Source organism: Quercus suber, unplaced genomic scaffold, assembly GCF_002906115.3.
Source record: "Quercus suber isolate HL8 unplaced genomic scaffold, Cork oak 2.0 scaffold_14, whole genome shotgun sequence".
Taxonomy (NCBI): Eukaryota; Viridiplantae; Streptophyta; class Magnoliopsida; order Fagales; family Fagaceae; genus Quercus; species Quercus suber.
The window spans coordinates 1,065,298-1,083,049 of record NW_027069479.1 but is presented as its reverse complement, the minus strand read 5'-3'; the positions used below and the strand labels follow the sequence as shown (position 1 = coordinate 1,083,049).

Genomic DNA, 17,752 nt, shown 5'->3' with positions numbered 1-17,752 from the left:
TTTTCATCACTCATCACTATCACTCATCACTCATAACTCATCACTCATCACTCATCATTTAATTTTTTACACCCGTTTGGCACCATCACTCATTTTCCATAACTCAATATTTTTCACACTATTTGTGGGTCCCGTAACTGTCACTGGTGCAGCTTTTTTTTTTTTTTTTTTTTTTTTTTCAGTACCCAGAAACCTGAACTCACTGAAAAAAAAAAAAAAAAAAAAAAAAAAAAAAAAAAAAAAAACCCAGGAGAAGACCGAACCGAACCAGTGAAAGAAGAAAGAAAAAAAAAGTTCAGATACAAGACGGAACCCATTGAAGAAGAAAGGAAAAAAAAGAAAAAAAGGAACCAGAGGAATGGAGAAGACCGAACCCAGGAGGAAAGAAAAAAAAAAAAAAAAAAAGAGGAGAAGACCAAACCCAGTGAAAGAAGAAAGAAAGAAAAAAAAAAAAAAAAAGAAGTTCAAATAGAAGACCGAACCCACTGAAGAAAAGAAAAAAAAAAAAAAAGAAGAAGTTCAGATAGAAGACCGAACCCACTGAAGAAGAAAGGAGGAAAAAAAAAGTTGAAAAAGGTAGCTAAAGTTATGACAGTGGGTCCCTCTTGTATGTTTAATTACAAAAATGTCATTGAGTTATGAGAATTGGAAACTGAAAACAGCCAAAAGTTGTTTTCAGTTTTCATAACTCATAACTCAAAAAGTAGAGAATTGAGTATTGGAAACAGAATTATGGAAATAGAGTATTGGTGCAGGCAAACGAGTATTTTGCTATGGGTCCCACCATTTTTGAGAATTGAGTTATGAAAACTGAGAATTGAGTCATGAAAATACTCAATCCAAACAGCCTCTCAAATTCTCACAGCTCCCTCATAATATTGTTGTAGAGGAAGCTTGTTAAGAGGTTTTTTTTTTTTTTTTTTAATGTAATTTTTCATACAGAAAAGATAAACAAAAAGGTAAAATTTTAATTATTAATTTAATGATAAAAAGTAATAATTAAAAACCGACGTCTTAAATTAAAACTATTTAAAAAAAACCGAGCATGCGGTTTAAATGTGACGTGTGTATTCGCCGTAGTGGTAGTTGGCCGGTGGCGCTTGTCCTGTCGTGGGGGCAAAACGCGTCTTCCCAAAATTTGTTGACAACATCAAAACTTCTACTTTTGTTTTTTTTTTTTTTTTTCCTTGAATGATCAAAACGTGCATCTACTAGCAGTACTACTATTACTTTCATATTGGCTTTGGTCAAATCTCTCGCACCCAAACCCATGTTCCTAATTCCTAACCCATTCTTACTTTGAATTTTTCTTTCTATTCTCTCTCTCTAAGGTCTCTTTATATATAATGGCTATTCTTATATTATTATAATATATGAGCACTTCGATCTATTCATTCATTGTGTCTTTCAGCTCTTTCACCTTCATCTTCATCTTCATCTTCATCAATGGCGGCTGAGACTGCCTTAATCGCTTCTCTCCATCCATCTCCGATTGCCAAGAACGCAACTTTCACGTCATTTTCTTCTTGGGCCTCTCCTTCCCAAGTTTCGATCTTCTACAAACCCATTAAGATCAGCAGGTCCCTTGTTTCCCAGAGAAAAAAACCCTCTCTGAACACTAGGTGCCAGGTTAGGTTCCCGAATGAGAACATCGATTCCAAGGCCTTCACTGCTTCGCCTCTCCAATTGCTCAAGTCCTCCGCTGCTAACAGTGAGTCCACATTAACTCTAATCTAATTCTTACGTTTTTTTTCCCCTTTAAGTTGGGTTTTTGTTCTAGTATCAAATTTTTATATTTTTAATTATATTATGTTTAATTGTTCCTTGGTTTGGTGAAAATTCTAGTAAGAAAGGCTTCTGGGTTGAATAGAGCAATTGGGTATTTTTTCTATATATACATATTCATGTGAATAGCCATTGTTTTTTGTTTTTTTATTTGTCAACAATTATGTGTTTAATTTGTTCATTGGTTTGATGAGATTCTTGTAAAAAAAAAAGGTTCGATGCTGACTTTACAAAGCCTTTTTTTTTTTTCTTTAAATATAAAATAAAACTGGGGTTTATGTAAAGTCAGCATGAAATGTTGAGAATTTGACTGGTTTTTACACCTGAAAGTCAACATTTGCAGCCAACTGTTGTTTAACGTGTGAAACAATAACAACAACAACAACAACAACCAAACTTTTGGGCCCAACATTTTGGAGACAGCTATGGATCTCAACCAACTAGTAAGGATGAGATCTAGTTGACTAATGTGTGAACAATGTTTCATGAGTTTGATTATGAGGGATGATTCCTTGATAATTTTGATCCAATGTTGGGTGCGGTGGCCCAATATGGATTAAGGTTGTTGAAGATGAGAATTTCTTAACATCTAACGCCATCCTTGCTGGGAGTTTGTTGAAGATCCATATAGCTATGTCAATAGTTAAGTGAAATTAATGCCGACCAAAATGTTAATGTTATTGTACAATGCAGTTGAAGTTTGTAAATTGAATATTTCTAATGATGGATCACATGAAAATCATAATATTAGAGAGGTGTAGTTTTCTGATTTCCTAGATTGAAATTGGTTGCAAAGATTTGTGGGCAGATATGTTGTTTTGACTAGTGTCTGATGCTTATAGAGAATTGAGAGGCATCTATTACTTTGGCAGATGGTGAACTGGTGTCGCATCACACATTTGGAGAAATTTCCAAAGTATTGGTTTGTATGACTGCCTGAACTGATTGCAATAAGATTTGAAATTATAGGGACAGTGAATGAGTGATTTGTGACCATGTTGGCTTGTTTTCTTGTTTGATTTTGTGTTATGGATAGTGATAATAATATGTTGTATCTCCACTTCTTCCAAAATGTGTAGATAATTGTCTCCTAGGAAGGAGTTGAAGAGGAATTGTGACTTTTTGTTTCCTCCTGAAAAGGTCTTCTTGTAATTTTAAGATGGAGTCGTTTGTTGACCTGTTATTACCTTTTCTGTTAGGATATACAAAGGAAAGGAGCTGCATTGCGGTCATAGGGCTTAATGTTCACACTGCATCTGTTGAGATACGTGAAAAACTAGCCATCCCAGAAGCACAGTGGCCTCAAGCAATTAGTGAGCTCTGTGCTATGAACCATATTGAAGAAGCTGCTGTCCTTAGTACATGTAACCGAATGGAAGTATATGTCGTGGCTCTGTCTCAGCATCGTGGGGTTAAAGAAGTTACCGAATGGATGTCAAAGGTAATTTTTTAGCTCTAGTAAGTAATGTTCATTTTCTGTGTAGAGAGGAAGCATGTAACTTCCCCCCACCCACCCAGAAAGAAAGGGGTCAAGGCAACAGAAACAAGAAAAATAAGAAACCAAGGGAGATAAGAGTTGATTTCATATAATGTAACTTCTCATGGGTGGCTACTGCAATGTCTCTTGTTAATTTGATAGCCTTTCCATGGGCCCAATTGTGGAGTCTAATTGGAAAAAAACTCAACCATTCTTAATTATATATATGTGGTTGTTGCTGCCACAAAGTATTTGTTTCCTAGGGTTTTTTAATGAACATAAGTGTCAAACTACCCATTAATGTCTGTCTATTTCGGCGTCTATATGAAGAGTGCTCTGAATTTCTACTGTACATAGCTGCCAATTAACCATATTTAGTTTTCTTATTCCAAAAAAAAAAAAAAAGGTGGTGGAGGTGACATAACGAGCTTTATCTTTTGTTTGCTGCAGATAAGTGGGGTTCCTGTTTCTGAGCTCTGTCAGCATCAATTTGTGTTGTATAACAAAGATGCCACTCAGCATCTGTTTGAAGTAGCTGCTGGGCTTAATTCTCTTGTTCTAGGGGAAGGTCAAATCCTTGCTCAGGTAAAACAAGTTGTTAAAGTTGGGCAAGGAGTATCTGGCTTTGATAGGAAAATCAGTGGGCTATTCAAGCATGCAATCACTGTTGGAAAGCGGGTTAGAAGTGAGACGAATATATCATCAGGGTCTGTTTCTGTCAGTGCTGCTGCCGTGGAGCTTGCCTTAATGAAGCTTACAGGGTCTTCTTATGCTACTGCCAGAGTGCTAGTGGTTGGAGCTGGAAAGATGGGGAAACTTGTGATTAAGCACTTGGCTGCAAAAGGGTGTAAAAACATGGTTGTTCTGAACAGAACGGAAGAGAGAGTTGCTGCAATTCGGGAAGAGATCAAGGATGTTGAAATCATCTACAAACCCTTATCAGAAATGCTATCTTGTGCTTCAGAAGCTGATGTAGTTTTTACCTGCACTGCATCAGAGACCCCATTATTCTTGAAAGAGCATGTAGAGATGCTCCCCACTGTGCAACCTGAAATTGGAAGGCGGCTCTTTATTGATATCTCCGTTCCTAGGAATGTGGAACAGAGTGTCTCAGAACTTAAGACTGCAGTTGTGTACAATGTGGATGACCTCAAGGAAGTTGTAGAAGCTAACAAGGAGGATAGACTGCAAAAAGCTATGGAGGCTCAGACAATACTACTGGAGGAATTGAATAAATTCGAAGCTTGGAAAGATTCCCTTGAGACTGTTCCCACCATCAAGAGATTAAAAAACAACTTTGAAAGGATCAGGGATGCCGAGCTTAATAAGTGTTTATCAAAGATAGGTGATGATATCTCTGAGAAGAATAAAAAAGCTATTTATGATCTTAGTGTGGCTTTAGTAAAAAAGCTTCTTCGTGGTCCAATGGAGAACTTGAGATGTGATGATGCACGTACTCTGGATGAGATACTTGAGAATATGCGTGCTCTTAATAGGATGTTTGACCTCGAGACAGATAAGTCTGTGTTGGAACAGAAGATTCGAGCCAAGGTGGAACAGACCCGGAAATAAGTGTTTCATAACATGTTTCTCTTACTCCAATTAGACCATTCTTTAGAAATCAGAAGGACCTTCCTGACCATGTTGCTGTACATTTCAGATAGAAATAGGTGGTCACTTTGGAGGCTTTTCTTTTTATTCATACTGCACTTCACTCAGGGTTTTTTTTTTTTTTTTTTTGGTCTATGCTGCATAGATAGTAATAGGTATCCGGCATAGTAGAAACCAACCTGAAATGCTGATGTGAGCTTGGTCTGGCTATCAGATAATTGTCTTGATAGCTGACTGAATGATTCTTTGTAATTAACCCACTGATTATATCAATTTTGGAAATGCCAATCATTCAATTTTTCCCCTGTTTAAGCTGAGCATCGATATATTGCTTCTCTTTGTGATGCATGGTAGGGGGAGAAAATAATTATACTGTAATGAGAAATGCTACCTCCACAACATTTTTACAATATTTTTACAACAAATCATAAGTGGTTAGTTGTTATTAGTTCAAATTTAAACCTACCGCTGAGATTACCTTTTTACCCCAATAATAACAATCAGTAACAATTTGTCACTTAATATTTGTTGTGGACATAACATTTCTCATACTGTAATTTAAGATTATTATGATCACTACATTTCTTAGGCTAACCTAGATTATTGCATATTTAACTTACATTTCGAATTTATTGAATTAGTTTTAGCTGTCATTATGTGATCAAAACATATGTAAATGACTAATTGAATTGTTATGTAATAGCTTTGAAGTTTGAACAAGTTTAGAGGAAAATTTTAATTTTACATATTAATACTATAGATATCAGAAACAAGTCAAGAACTCAAGATGGTATGGTTTAATACTAGAGTTGCATCATTTTTCAATATTCATTCGAGATTTTTTATGTTTTCATGCCCCCCTCCCTTTTAACAAAAGGCCTTTTATTTTATTTAATTTATTTATTTTTGTGATTATATGAACACACACGAGATTTAGATACTTTGTGTTTGACATTCCAAACCATAGAAGAATATGGAGAAATATCATTTGCTCCTATGAAATTGTAAGTTAAAATAATGTGATTGGGTGCTATTGGTTTAAAAAGAGATAAAAGAAATCAATGAAATGCAAGTTAAAATCTTATTTTTCGTTTTTAGAGTATTAAATAAAAACTTTACATTTTCTATCCTTAAAAACTTTTTTTTAAAATATATATTTTTAATTTCTAAACTATTTAAGAAAAAAAAGTTTTCTTTTTATCCCTAAATTTTTTCCCCAATCATTTCATTTTTTTTAGTCTTAAACTATTCAAGGAAACTCTTTTATAGTTTAGAAACAAAAATGGAAAATTTAGGTTTAAAGGTGAAAAATGAAGTTAAGAGGCTTGTGGCCTAACTAATACTTTGTGATGTTTCTAACAAAACATTTACGGCATGTTTGGTTTAAAAAAAATGGTGTATTTACTTTTCATTTTCTTTATTCTATATTCAAATCTTGAATTTAAATATAGAAAAAACACTTATTTTCACATTTGGTAGTGTTTGGTAAGTTGTTTTGAATACATAATTTGGGTATAGAATACATTATACATGAGTTTGGTCATTATTTTCTATTTCAAGAAAAAGTAGTTTTTCTCACTCACAAGCATCACTAAAAAAAAAAAAATTTAATTTTGTGTTTTCACAATATTTACGAATATGCCACTGTATTCATATTCATAGAAAACGAAATGCTAAAAAGTTGTATTCATTTTTTGTATTCAAATCCAACTTTTAGGATACTAAAAATAAAAACTAAATAAAAATGCTAAAAGAAAAAACAAAAAATACAATACTTTTTTAAGCTAACCAAACAATTCATTAATGTGTGTTTAGGTTAGGATTAAAAATTAAAATTATTTTACTATTCAGCTTATTTTTGCTACTATTCATGGGTCTCATTGCACTTTTTGGCACTATTCATGACCTCATATACTATTTCAATTAACTTTTACCTTTATATACAATACTTTTAGCAATAATTTTTTCGTTTTAGCAAAATAAGTGGTATTCAAACATACCCTTAAAGTTCAAATTCCCCACCTTCATTGCCATTGTCATTTGTAGCCATTGTCCATACAATAAATCTATATACACCTAAATTGACAATAGATTTCACTACTATCTTATGTAGCAAGCTAATAATACTAAATAATAAAGTAATGTAAGCCGTCGACCATATGATAATAAATAATAACTTACCAACCCATTTATGAAATTTGATAGCATTATTATTGCATTTAGTGTTTGTTTGGCAAGATTATTTTTGCCAGTTTATTTTACTATTCAACTTACTTTTTGCTATTATACATGAGTTTTACTGCATTTTTTGATACTATTTATATTTTTCATTGTATTATTTCAACTAATTTTTACCTTTATTTATAATATTTATAACAAAAAATTTATAAATTTAACAAAATATACAGATCCCAAATAGACTTTCATAAACAACTTGGGTAATTAATGGTGTGTGCTCTATTTGTGTGCTATTTAAGCCTATTTTATTTTTTGTTGAGAAAGAGAGCGTATGTGTGTTACTTTATCGGTTAGAATTGCCAAATTGGGAATGTTGTAGCCGCCAGCCCGCCACGTTTACCGTTTACATTCACCGTCACCTTCAAACTCTCATTCACCGACACGTGGCAGCATTGTATTAGGTAAGAAATGTAGACAACAGAACCGTACGAAAGCAAACCGACAAGCAAAGCAAAAGCCGATTCTTAAATCTAAAATGATTGATTGGCGAAGGACACAGAAGTCATTAACACAATATCCAAAGGGCAATCTAGTAAAAGTCACATCTCCCACGTTCTACACACGTGTGCTCCTAAACCACCAACCAAGCTTTCTCTCCCAAACTCACACGCTTCACTCTCTCTCTCTCTCTCTCTCTCGCTCCTCTGCTACTGCTCGACGAGGAAAGAGCTTCTTCTCTGTAAGATCTCTTCTTTCCCTTCACTCTTTTCGATCTTATTTCAGTTTCATTTCATGAGAATTTCGTTTTACAAGATTGTAATTTCCGTTTGGTTCCCGAGAAAATAATAAAGTGGAAAAATAATCACTGATGAGAATTGTAAAACTTCAATTGAAAATGCTATCTTTTTTGTATTTCCGGTGACCCAACTTCAACAAATCAAAGTTTTTACTCTTTTTTTTTTCTTTTAATTTCCTAGGTTTTCTCAGCAACCAAACAGAGACTGTGATTAGTTGGTGCTGTGGAGAGGAAGTTTCATAGTGATTAGCTTTTTCGTTTGCTTGATTTCGAGATTTATTTTTTATTTTTTTATTTTTATTTTTTGGCTTTAGCCTCTGTTTGGTTGATGAGAAAAGTGAAGGAAAATGATTGTTTAGTCAGTTTTAATTATAGTGCATAGAGAGAACGTGGAGGTTTCAAATATTGATTTTTTTGCTGTGTTTTTTTTTTTGTACTGTATATTGGCAGGAGGATTGTTTAGCTGTTTGTGCTAGTGTTTTGTGAAAGTAATTGTTGGTGGCAATGTGTATTGAGCTTTTGGGAAATTTTTTATTGAGTACCATTTACTTATTATTGTAAAGATTTTGTGATTGTTGCAGAGAATAGCTTGTTACTTTAATATTTGAGACTGGATTAGGCCTCTACTGCTTCTGTAGCATCTTTATCTTCTATAAACACATGTGGGATTATCTAGCAATGTAATGTAGTGTAGGTTTTAGGTGTTATCAGAGTATTCTATGGTACTTAGCAACTCAGACATGTGCTCAAATGGGAATTTCAGATAGGATAGGTAAGATTTTGTTCCATTGTGCTTTCATTGTGGAGCATTCAAAAAACCTTTAGTCGTGTTGGCCTGCTTAGTAATGTTCAGTTCCATAGCTATTTGTGATAGGATACACGTGTCACTTATTCTCAAGTACAACAACTAGCAGTTGCTGAAAGTTTCCTTTCTTTTAGAGGTTTAGAATAACGGAATCCTGATTGGAAGTTTCCATTCGTACATGTTGGTGTAAGAATGACGTAGGACAGATTTGAAGTACCTGTCATATGCAGGTTTTGGACTCTAGGATAAGAATAGTTCTATTGTTAGGGTATTATGGTGAGGGAAAGGCTTTAGGGATTATGCAATGCTTATGGTTTGAAAAGTTAGGATTTAATTGCAAAGAAGGCTTGTAAAGTGAACAAAATGGCTGCAGGAATTGTGTTTTAGTAATAAAGTTTACTATTATTTATTCAAAAAAAAAAAAAAAAGCTGGTTGCAGGAATTTACTCAGAGGCTGATTGAAGGTTGTTTTGTTTGATTTAAAGCATTATTTGGCGGCTAAAGTTTATAAAAAAATTAGGATTTTTAAGGTTTTAAAGAAATGAGAAGAAAAATTTGCGGTTGTAGAAAGGAAGAAACTAGAGAATTTTGTTACGGTTTAAGGTTTTTTGAACAGTGACAGTGCAGTAAAAAGGAAGAAGAATAAAGCTTTATTAGAAATGTAGAAATTTTGCCTCAAAACTGATTCACTCAAATTTCCATTAATCAAGTCTGAATTTTTTTATTAGTAAGTTACACACACAAAGTGATATGTTAATTAAAAAGGTGATAGAGAATATGATCTTGGATAGGATAGAATGTCAGAGAAGAATACATTTGGCTGACCTCAATGTAGTTTGTTGAGAATCCATAGCCAATCCCAAATCTTTTGGGCTTAGGTTTTGTTGTTGTTGTTGTTAAGTTATGCATGTGCCCAATAGATCTTAAACCCATAATTTCATCCTCTAACCTTACTCTTTCAAGGGAAGGAGATGACATTTAAACTAGAGCTCATTGGCTAAAGTCTGAATTTTTCTTTTAAATAATGAAATAGATTTATATAGACTCAGTGACTTCTACTTTTCCTACTAGGACTATAACTCCTGATTTGACTAGTAATCTAAGGGCCTAAGAAAACCCAATAAAATACTCTTAATCATAGTTGTCAATACTGTACAGTTTGGACGTATTGGCCTGTATTACTGTACGAACTGAAATGGCCTCTCATATGGTGTTGAAACTTTGGTCCTTAACTCGTTATACAATTAGAAATTCCAGAATGATCTAGGCCAACATAGTTAAGAAGTGACCCTAAAATAAAATTATGCACAAAGATTTTAGGAAATTCTAGATCCACTCCACATAAAAAATGCCTATAACCAAGAGCCTAATTACTCAATTTAAAAACCACTTTAACCTGATAATGACTTGACCTTCAAAACCATGTAAGATGTTCCAATTATCAAGACAAAAACAAAAAAAGGTTCCAATTTGATATTGCACTTGAGCCACAAAATAAATCATGGAATCTATGAAGTTGTGAAGTAACACTAAATCAATCTTCCATGGTTGCATCAAATGCTCATGCAAAACGTCTTAGGTTTTTGCATCTTAGAGATGTCTATGACAATAGGTTACACACTGAACTCTTCCTTTATCACCCAATGATTACTAATAAAATAATCTCTCCTTTTGTTTCTTAGCTACTCTGGTTTCTAATCTTTGTCATGTGCTTGTTAGTAGTTATGCACTTTACTTCTTAAAATTGGAAATTATTGGGAAAAATAAAATACCATGGAGTCAAATTTTAATGTCTTATGTTGATGGTTTAGAACTCTAGGTGTTACTAATCTAAGATGAATTTTTTTTCTTTTGATAAGTGATAAGATTTATTGATATAAAAAAGGGACACCCTAGTACACAGATAGTGTACATGGGTCAAATACAGAAATTACAAGAATGAAGAAAATCAAAGATAGAAGAGAATGATTGGTTTTGCAAGGCAAACAACCAATCCAAAAAAGATCTAAAGAAAAATAACTTGAGGTCAGGAATGGATCTCTAAGATGAATTCTTTGTTTGGCAGTGAAGTCATTGAAGTCTAAATTGCTCATTTTACATTTATTTTCTCTATAAAGGTTTTCTTTTGGACTTACTGTCTAGAAGTAATAAAAGTTTTCATCATAAAAAGTGGGGGTAAGGAGCTAAATGGTCCTTTTAGGATCTGTTAGAATCTCTAGATAGTACTAATTGTTATCAGGAATTTTCATTTTAGACTTACTTTCACTAAGTAAAGGAGGAAGTTTCCCATAAAGTTGACGCAAGAAGTTAAAATGATCCTTTTTTATGAGTGATGACACGAGGACAGACACAAGCCAAGCTCAAGCCTTAGTTCCATTATCACACTTTAGTGTCTCATACTCTCATTGAATTTGTACCACAAATCAAGCAACTTTCTACCCCGAACTTTTGATTGAACTAGAATTTGGATCAATGTATTCAATTGATTTGGGTGTTTAAGGTCATGTGAACTTAGTTGTATACACATTTTGAGCATCTTGGGTATTGCAATTGGCTTTTAGTTTGGATGTATATATATATATATAAAATCAAATATGTAATCACAATGCTGACTGACTGTATTCAGTTCAATATGGCCCCATCTACATTTTTTAGAACTAATAATCATGTCATAAATACTCCAAAATTTAGGGATTCTTTCCTCAATTGGAGATCAAGCTTCAGGATCCAAAGGTTTTGGACTGTGCTTCTGCTTAATTTTGTGGTCAGAACTTGCCCGTATTCTTTAAACTCCTCCAAGTGTAAAAATTCATCTTTAATGTTGGTAACATTGAATTATGCTTGCATAGGGTAGCTCAATTGGTTGGCCTCATGGAAACCCCATGAGGTCTCCAATTCTACTTCTGGGATTTCTTGATACACAGTTCTTGCAGGTGTGGATGTAGGATTTCATTCCGTTGACCTTCCCTCCTGTACCTCCTTTTTTTTTCCTTGGCTGTGGAGGGAGAATTCTTAATTTAGCTAATAACTCCTGACTTCTTTCTACCTCTGCTCCTACTATCTTTCATTACACACACACACGTATATATATTGATAAGATGTTTCTCATGAATATTGGCCATCTAATTAGGGTTTGTCTATATGGTTTTATAAGTTCTATTGCCCTTCAGCAGAAATTTTTTCCTTTCCCCCCCCCCCCCCCTGAGAAAGAGAAGAAAAATCTCTGATTGGCTGCTGGGGCTTATATATATAGAGATTCAACCCTGTGAGGTTGCAAAAACAAGAAGAAAGGAGAAATGTCTTCTATTTTGATATTTGGTGTTGGAACCTTAGCCTAAATTTAGAACTGTAGAGATTTAACTGTAAAAGGTTTCAAAACCAGGAAGAAAGCAGAAGTGTCTTCTATGTTGACATTTGGTGTTGAATCTTAGTCTAAATTTAGAATGTGAATCATGGTCTATGACCATAGAGAAAGTGTAAGACACATGCACACAAAAGGTTCATTTAATGATCAAGTAGGTATAAGGCAAGAACAAATTGAGTGAGCCTTTGTGTGATATTTGTTGTTTTTAGTCAGGGACTGTGGAAGGAACAGTAGGTTGACAACCAGTGCAAAACTAGTTACATCTCATAAACATCTGGCTGTAAAAACATTGATTTATGAACTTTGGGCCCCATGTACTGACTGGAAATTCCATTTTTATTTTCCAACACATAGTGAGCTTAGTGGTGGACTAGGCAGGCTGAGGTGAGCTGCAGGAGCCCATGTTAATTGTTACCTGCAGGTGAACAATTGAACAAGCGGTTTTCTTGAACCTTTTTCTGGGTGAATCTTTAACCTTATGAATCCAAGGGAATCATGTAGAAATGCCATACTCTCCATTCCTTTAACCACTTTATATATAACCTTGTAGTGCTTGCTAATATCTTGATGATCTCGTTACTGACATAGAATTGGATTCTTTGTTATTTCTTCCCAAGAATTAAAACAGTATGCATACATCTGAAATTGTATAATTTTACTTATAGTTTCCTGTTTCCTACATCAATTTTGCACAACTTATCTGCATTTTTGGACCATGAAAACTTGCCTGCACTTTCTTGCAGGAGCTTGTTAGTTGAACTGAATGATGGAGCTAACTACCATCAAAGATGCATTTGAGCGTGTTACTAAAAAGCAAAAATTGTCTTCTTCTAAATCCCAAGAAGTTATTGACCAAGTTGGCCATGAAATTGAACAGGCGTTAGGAAAAATCCAGTCAGCTGATGACCCCACCTCCCCTGTTGATCAGAAGTCCATCCTCACAGATCTCAAACTCAAGCTCAATGCACTTGTCCCACTCCACCAGTTAGAAGGGTCACAGAAGGAACTAAACTTGAACCTTAGCAAGTACCTAAAACTACTAGAGAAATTCTTCAATCCTGACATATCAAAGGCGTACAGAAATGTTGATTTTGACTTCCACATTGTGAATCAGACTATTGCAAACCATTTTTACCGGCAAGGCTTGTTTGATCTTGGAGATAGCATATTAAATGAGGCTGGAGAACCAGAGGCAATTGCAGTAAGATCTCAATTCTTTGAAATGCATCAGATACTTGAAGCTGTGAGAGTTGGGAATCTTGAGCCTGCTCTGAAGTGGGCCTGTATCAATTGTGAGAAGCTCAAACAGAATGGTTCAAATATTGAGCTTAAACTTCATAGGCTGCAGTTTGTGGAGATTCTACGCAGAGGAAGCCTAGCTGATTCACTCAATTATGCCAGAGCTTACCTTGCTCCCTTTGCTACCCTCCACATGGAGGAGATCCAAAAGCTTATGGCTTGCCTCTTGTTTGCAAGAAGGCTTGACAGTTCCCCATATGCTGATATGACATCTCCAACCCAATGGGAGAATTTGACTGAAGAACTGACTGGGCAATTCTGCAGTCTCTTGGAGCAGTCCTATGAGAGCCCATTGAGTGTGGCAATAGCAGCTGGTGTTGAGGGGTTGCCTACTCTTTTAAAGTTGGCAAATGTAATGGCTGCTAAGAAGCCAGAGTGGCAAGCAATGAAACAGTTGCCAGTGCCAGTTGAATTGGGAAAGGAATTTCAGTTTCATTCAATATTTGTTTGTCCTGTGAGTAGGGATCAAGCTAGTGACGAGAATCCGCCAATGCTGCTTCCATGTTTGCATGTTCTTTGCAAGCAATCGATCATGAAGTTGTCAAAAAGTGGTACGAGGACATTTAAGTGTCCATATTGTCCTGCAGAGGCTTCAGTTGCACAGTGCAAGCAGTTGCATTTCTGAGAAAAAACGAGCCCCCCTCTTCCTCCTCCTCCTTTGACTAATGGAAGTGTGTTGGCAATGATCTGGTTGATTTTAGTGTGGTGATGGCTCCATTTTATCTCTGGTTTACTATTTTGTATATAAAAATTCATTCTAGATTCCTTTTATGGAAATTAATTAATTAATAATCTAGACAACTTGTTTATACATTATTGTGAAGTAGTACATTGGGCCTCTAAACTCATTGTTGTTTTTCCATTGGACTAAGGTCAAAAGGGAAAAAATATATCAACCCTTTCAGGTGAAAATTGCTGCGATACTGAGATTGCCTGGTTAATTTCAACTCACTCGATTTTCCTTGTATCCACTTTGGTACTCGAGCATCATCTCCTATCCCTTCAAATATGATCTTTTCTTATCTGATTCTTCCCTGTTGATGCTTCTCTCTTTTTCTTTTTCTTTTTTTCCTTTTTTTTTTTCTCAAGCGTTCTGTTTTGTATTTTTTGTTTCTTCAGAGGTATAGAACTGGCCGCAGTCTCATACTCTTCTCATCTTAGTTTCGCTTAGTCTTGAGCATCGATAACTCTCTCTTGGATTAGGATTACTCCTCTTACTGTCTTCATCATTCATCTACTTATTGGCTTAGGGCTGCCTTTGTTGGTTGTTTCACGTGGGTGTACTTGCTAAAAGCCTAAAAGCACTAACCATTTTGGTGTAATGCTTATTTGAACAAGTACTCCCACACGTACTTACTACACTCCATTGTTTGTGTCATGCAATTGCTTCACCTCCTATTTGATTAACCAGCCATGATTCATCTTTGGTTAGATGATGATATTAAAGAGGAAAGAAACTTGTGTGGCTTTTGGGTGATTCTTGCATGCTCCGGAAGCAATGCTCCCTCCTCTCACATGAGAGGTGGGCCCTATGATGGGACCCACACGTGAGGCTCACCTCTCATGTGAGAAGAGGGAGCATTGCTCCTAGAGCACCTAAATTTTTTCCCGTGGCTTCTTGTTTGATTTGCACTAAGCAGGAGAAGCAACCTAGCAGCCTATGTATCTGCCAATTGTCTTATACATGCCAGGTGTCCTTGCATTTCATCTTTTTCTTTTTGTTTTTGGTTATCCTTTCATGGTGTAATTTGCATGTAGTTCATAATGGGTGCGTATTATGTCTTGGGTGAGTTGGTTTCATCTCTCATTTGTAATGGATAGACAAAAGGGTTATTGGCTCACTGGCAAACTTGAAAACTATAATTTGAGGTACAGGAGGGACAATTATGCATATGAATTTTATGACAATATGAGTCTCATTAAATTTAGGATGTATAATGCCTATTTTTCTTTTAAATTAAAACCATGAACTTTTAAATCATTTCAAGTCACATCTTTAATAATCTCTATTAACTAAGAGTACTAGAAAACCTATCTAAAGTTCATTATAAATATATATATATATATATAATTTTTTTTTTTAAATTCTTGATTGTGTATTTTTTCTTTTGTTGGACCTTGTTTTTACCATTGCAAAAGTAAATTTATGCAAGAATGCTATATTTCTAATCAATTTTTTCCTCATATAAATCTTATAAAACTGACATCAAAATTTCATTATACTTAAATAATTAATTAACCAGTTAAAATAGTTAATATATATATATATATATTTATCACATTAGTAATCCTTTTAATTACATAGAAGAAATACTACAATGTTGGTTATACATATAATATCACTAAAAGATATTAAGAAATCTAAATAGTTATGACTAATTTTAGTGAACTTACTAATATTTAATTTTTTATGATTTTTGTGTCAATTGTTGTCAAAACGACTAAATATTTTAAATTCATTATTATTATTATTATTATAAATAATTTTTTTTGAGAAAGAATAAAAATATATGCATTTACTCCATTAGTTAATTCAATGAACTAATACTATAATGTAAATACAAACTTAATTTAGGAGTAAGCCTAAATAAAGAAAATCCCAAGGAATGCGTTGTCACATAACAAAACTTTATATTCTCTCGCATGAAGTCTTTGCTTTTATATATAGATTAATTATTATTATTATTATTATTATTATTATAACACTAACATGTTAACATCAAATCTTAGTATTATTGTTAATATCTATTGGATGATTCCCTCAAAATATATTGGAGGGATTTTTTATAGGTGACAATACACGCACAAGCACTTAGAAAACTTTGCAACTTGAATGAAAATGTCATGATCAAATGACAAAAGGAGGGAGCCTTCAAGTAGAAAAATCACATATAGCATTTCTCTTTAATTTTTAGTATCATTCTGTATTATTTCCACAATAAAAGAATAAATGAAATTAAATGAACTGGACAAAAACAAGAAATATTTTAACAACAATCAAAAAGAAACAATAGCACTGATGCAAATGATGTCACTGCCCTCTTGCAGTGATTGCAATTACCCATGAAATGATAAAAATTGTACCTGGGTTTCCAAAAAAAGATAAAAATTGTACCTGATATGTCTTTATCACATATATTTTTCCTATTCCATAAAGTGAGTTACTATTTAGTACAGCTTTTTACCTCTTTTTTTTTTTTTTTTTTTGCTAACGACATTTGAAATTAACTAACAAACAACAACTCTATTACAACAAACAAGACTAGCTTTATCTCTAACCAGAATTAGTCGCCTATTGCCAATGAGGTCAAACTATTTCACACGTGATGGCAAAACTGTTTCGTGCATAAAAGTTGAAAGACGTAATTACACTTTTTTAAAATTTTTTTATTTTTTATTTTAAGATTTTGAAAAATGAGACTCCACCCAAAACTTAAAAATATCATTAAACATTTGTTTGACCAAATTCTATTAAAATAATGTTAAAAATATTGTGCACTAACCTAACTTTTGCTTAAAGATAGGTTTCCAAAATTATCCTTACTTTTAAAATTAAAATTCATTGTTTTTAATTTTTAATTATAAAGTAATTAAAAATATTAAGTATGACTTTTGCTTTTTTTTTTTTTTTTTGGATAGGGTGAGAAGAGATTTGTTGTTTTAAATCTTTTTTTTTTTTAAACACATGTACCAAACATGCCCTAAGTGTTTATTTTTATCTTTATAATTTTCTCTTAATTTTTATTCTATATGACTTTTATACATACATACATATATATATATATATATATATATATGATGGGTCAAGTTAGATCAAATAGGTTTTAAAAAAATTCCACTTAAATTGAAGGTAAAAGTATTAAAAATATATAATTAAATGGTAATGGTTTTCTTTTAGTTTTATTATCAATATGTATTACTTACACAATAGAAGAATAAATGAAATGAGGGGGATCCAAAAAAAAAGAAAAGAAAAGAATATTTTAACAACCAAAAAGAAACAATAGCACACAAAAGTGATACAATTAATGTTATTGATGGTGTCACCAAAAAAGCCAATTGCTAAACTCGTCCATATAGCTCGTCCACAGGAAAGCAACCCCATTTGTTGTAAGCTCGTCCATCCGTCTGTCTAGACGGACGAGCTCGTCCAAGGATTCACTCGTCCATCAAACTAGCAAGATGGACGAGGGTCCTGAAATTCTCCTCTGCACTCCGCTTATCTATTAGAATGTAACCGTTCCTCCTTTGAAAACGGGTATAATCAATGGAATCCAAATGAAGTAACCTCCAAAGCAGTTATGGGAGTTACCTCAGAATCTTCCGAACTACACAACGCTTGGAGAAATAACTACCTCAGAAGACACTATATAAAGGCTCTTCTATTGAAACGCGAGAGGTAACTCAGAAATTTTACATTCAAAAATTCTTTCCCTT

The 17,752-nt window shown here is 33.8% G+C and overlaps 2 protein-coding genes across 2 annotated transcripts; both read left to right on the top strand.

Annotated features, from left to right (window-relative positions):
• The first annotated feature begins 1,256 nt into the window (after positions 1–1,256).
• LOC112025070 (glutamyl-tRNA reductase 2, chloroplastic) lies at positions 1,257–5,185 on the top strand. Its single transcript, XM_024057737.2, has 3 exons — positions 1,257–1,711; positions 2,985–3,226; positions 3,713–5,185. Exons 1-3 carry the CDS (start codon positions 1,447–1,449, stop codon positions 4,832–4,834), a joined length of 1,629 nt encoding a protein of 542 aa, XP_023913505.2. The 5' UTR covers positions 1,257–1,446; the 3' UTR covers positions 4,835–5,185.
• A 2,470-nt stretch (positions 5,186–7,655) lies between these two features.
• On the top strand, positions 7,656–14,131 carry LOC112025059 (protein RMD5 homolog). Its single transcript, XM_024057722.2, has 2 exons — positions 7,656–7,790; positions 12,760–14,131. The coding sequence occupies exon 2, from the start codon at positions 12,780–12,782 to the stop codon at positions 13,938–13,940; it is 1,161 nt and encodes a 386-aa protein (XP_023913490.1). The 5' UTR covers positions 7,656–7,790; positions 12,760–12,779; the 3' UTR covers positions 13,941–14,131.
• Positions 14,132–17,752: the final 3,621 nt, after the last annotated feature.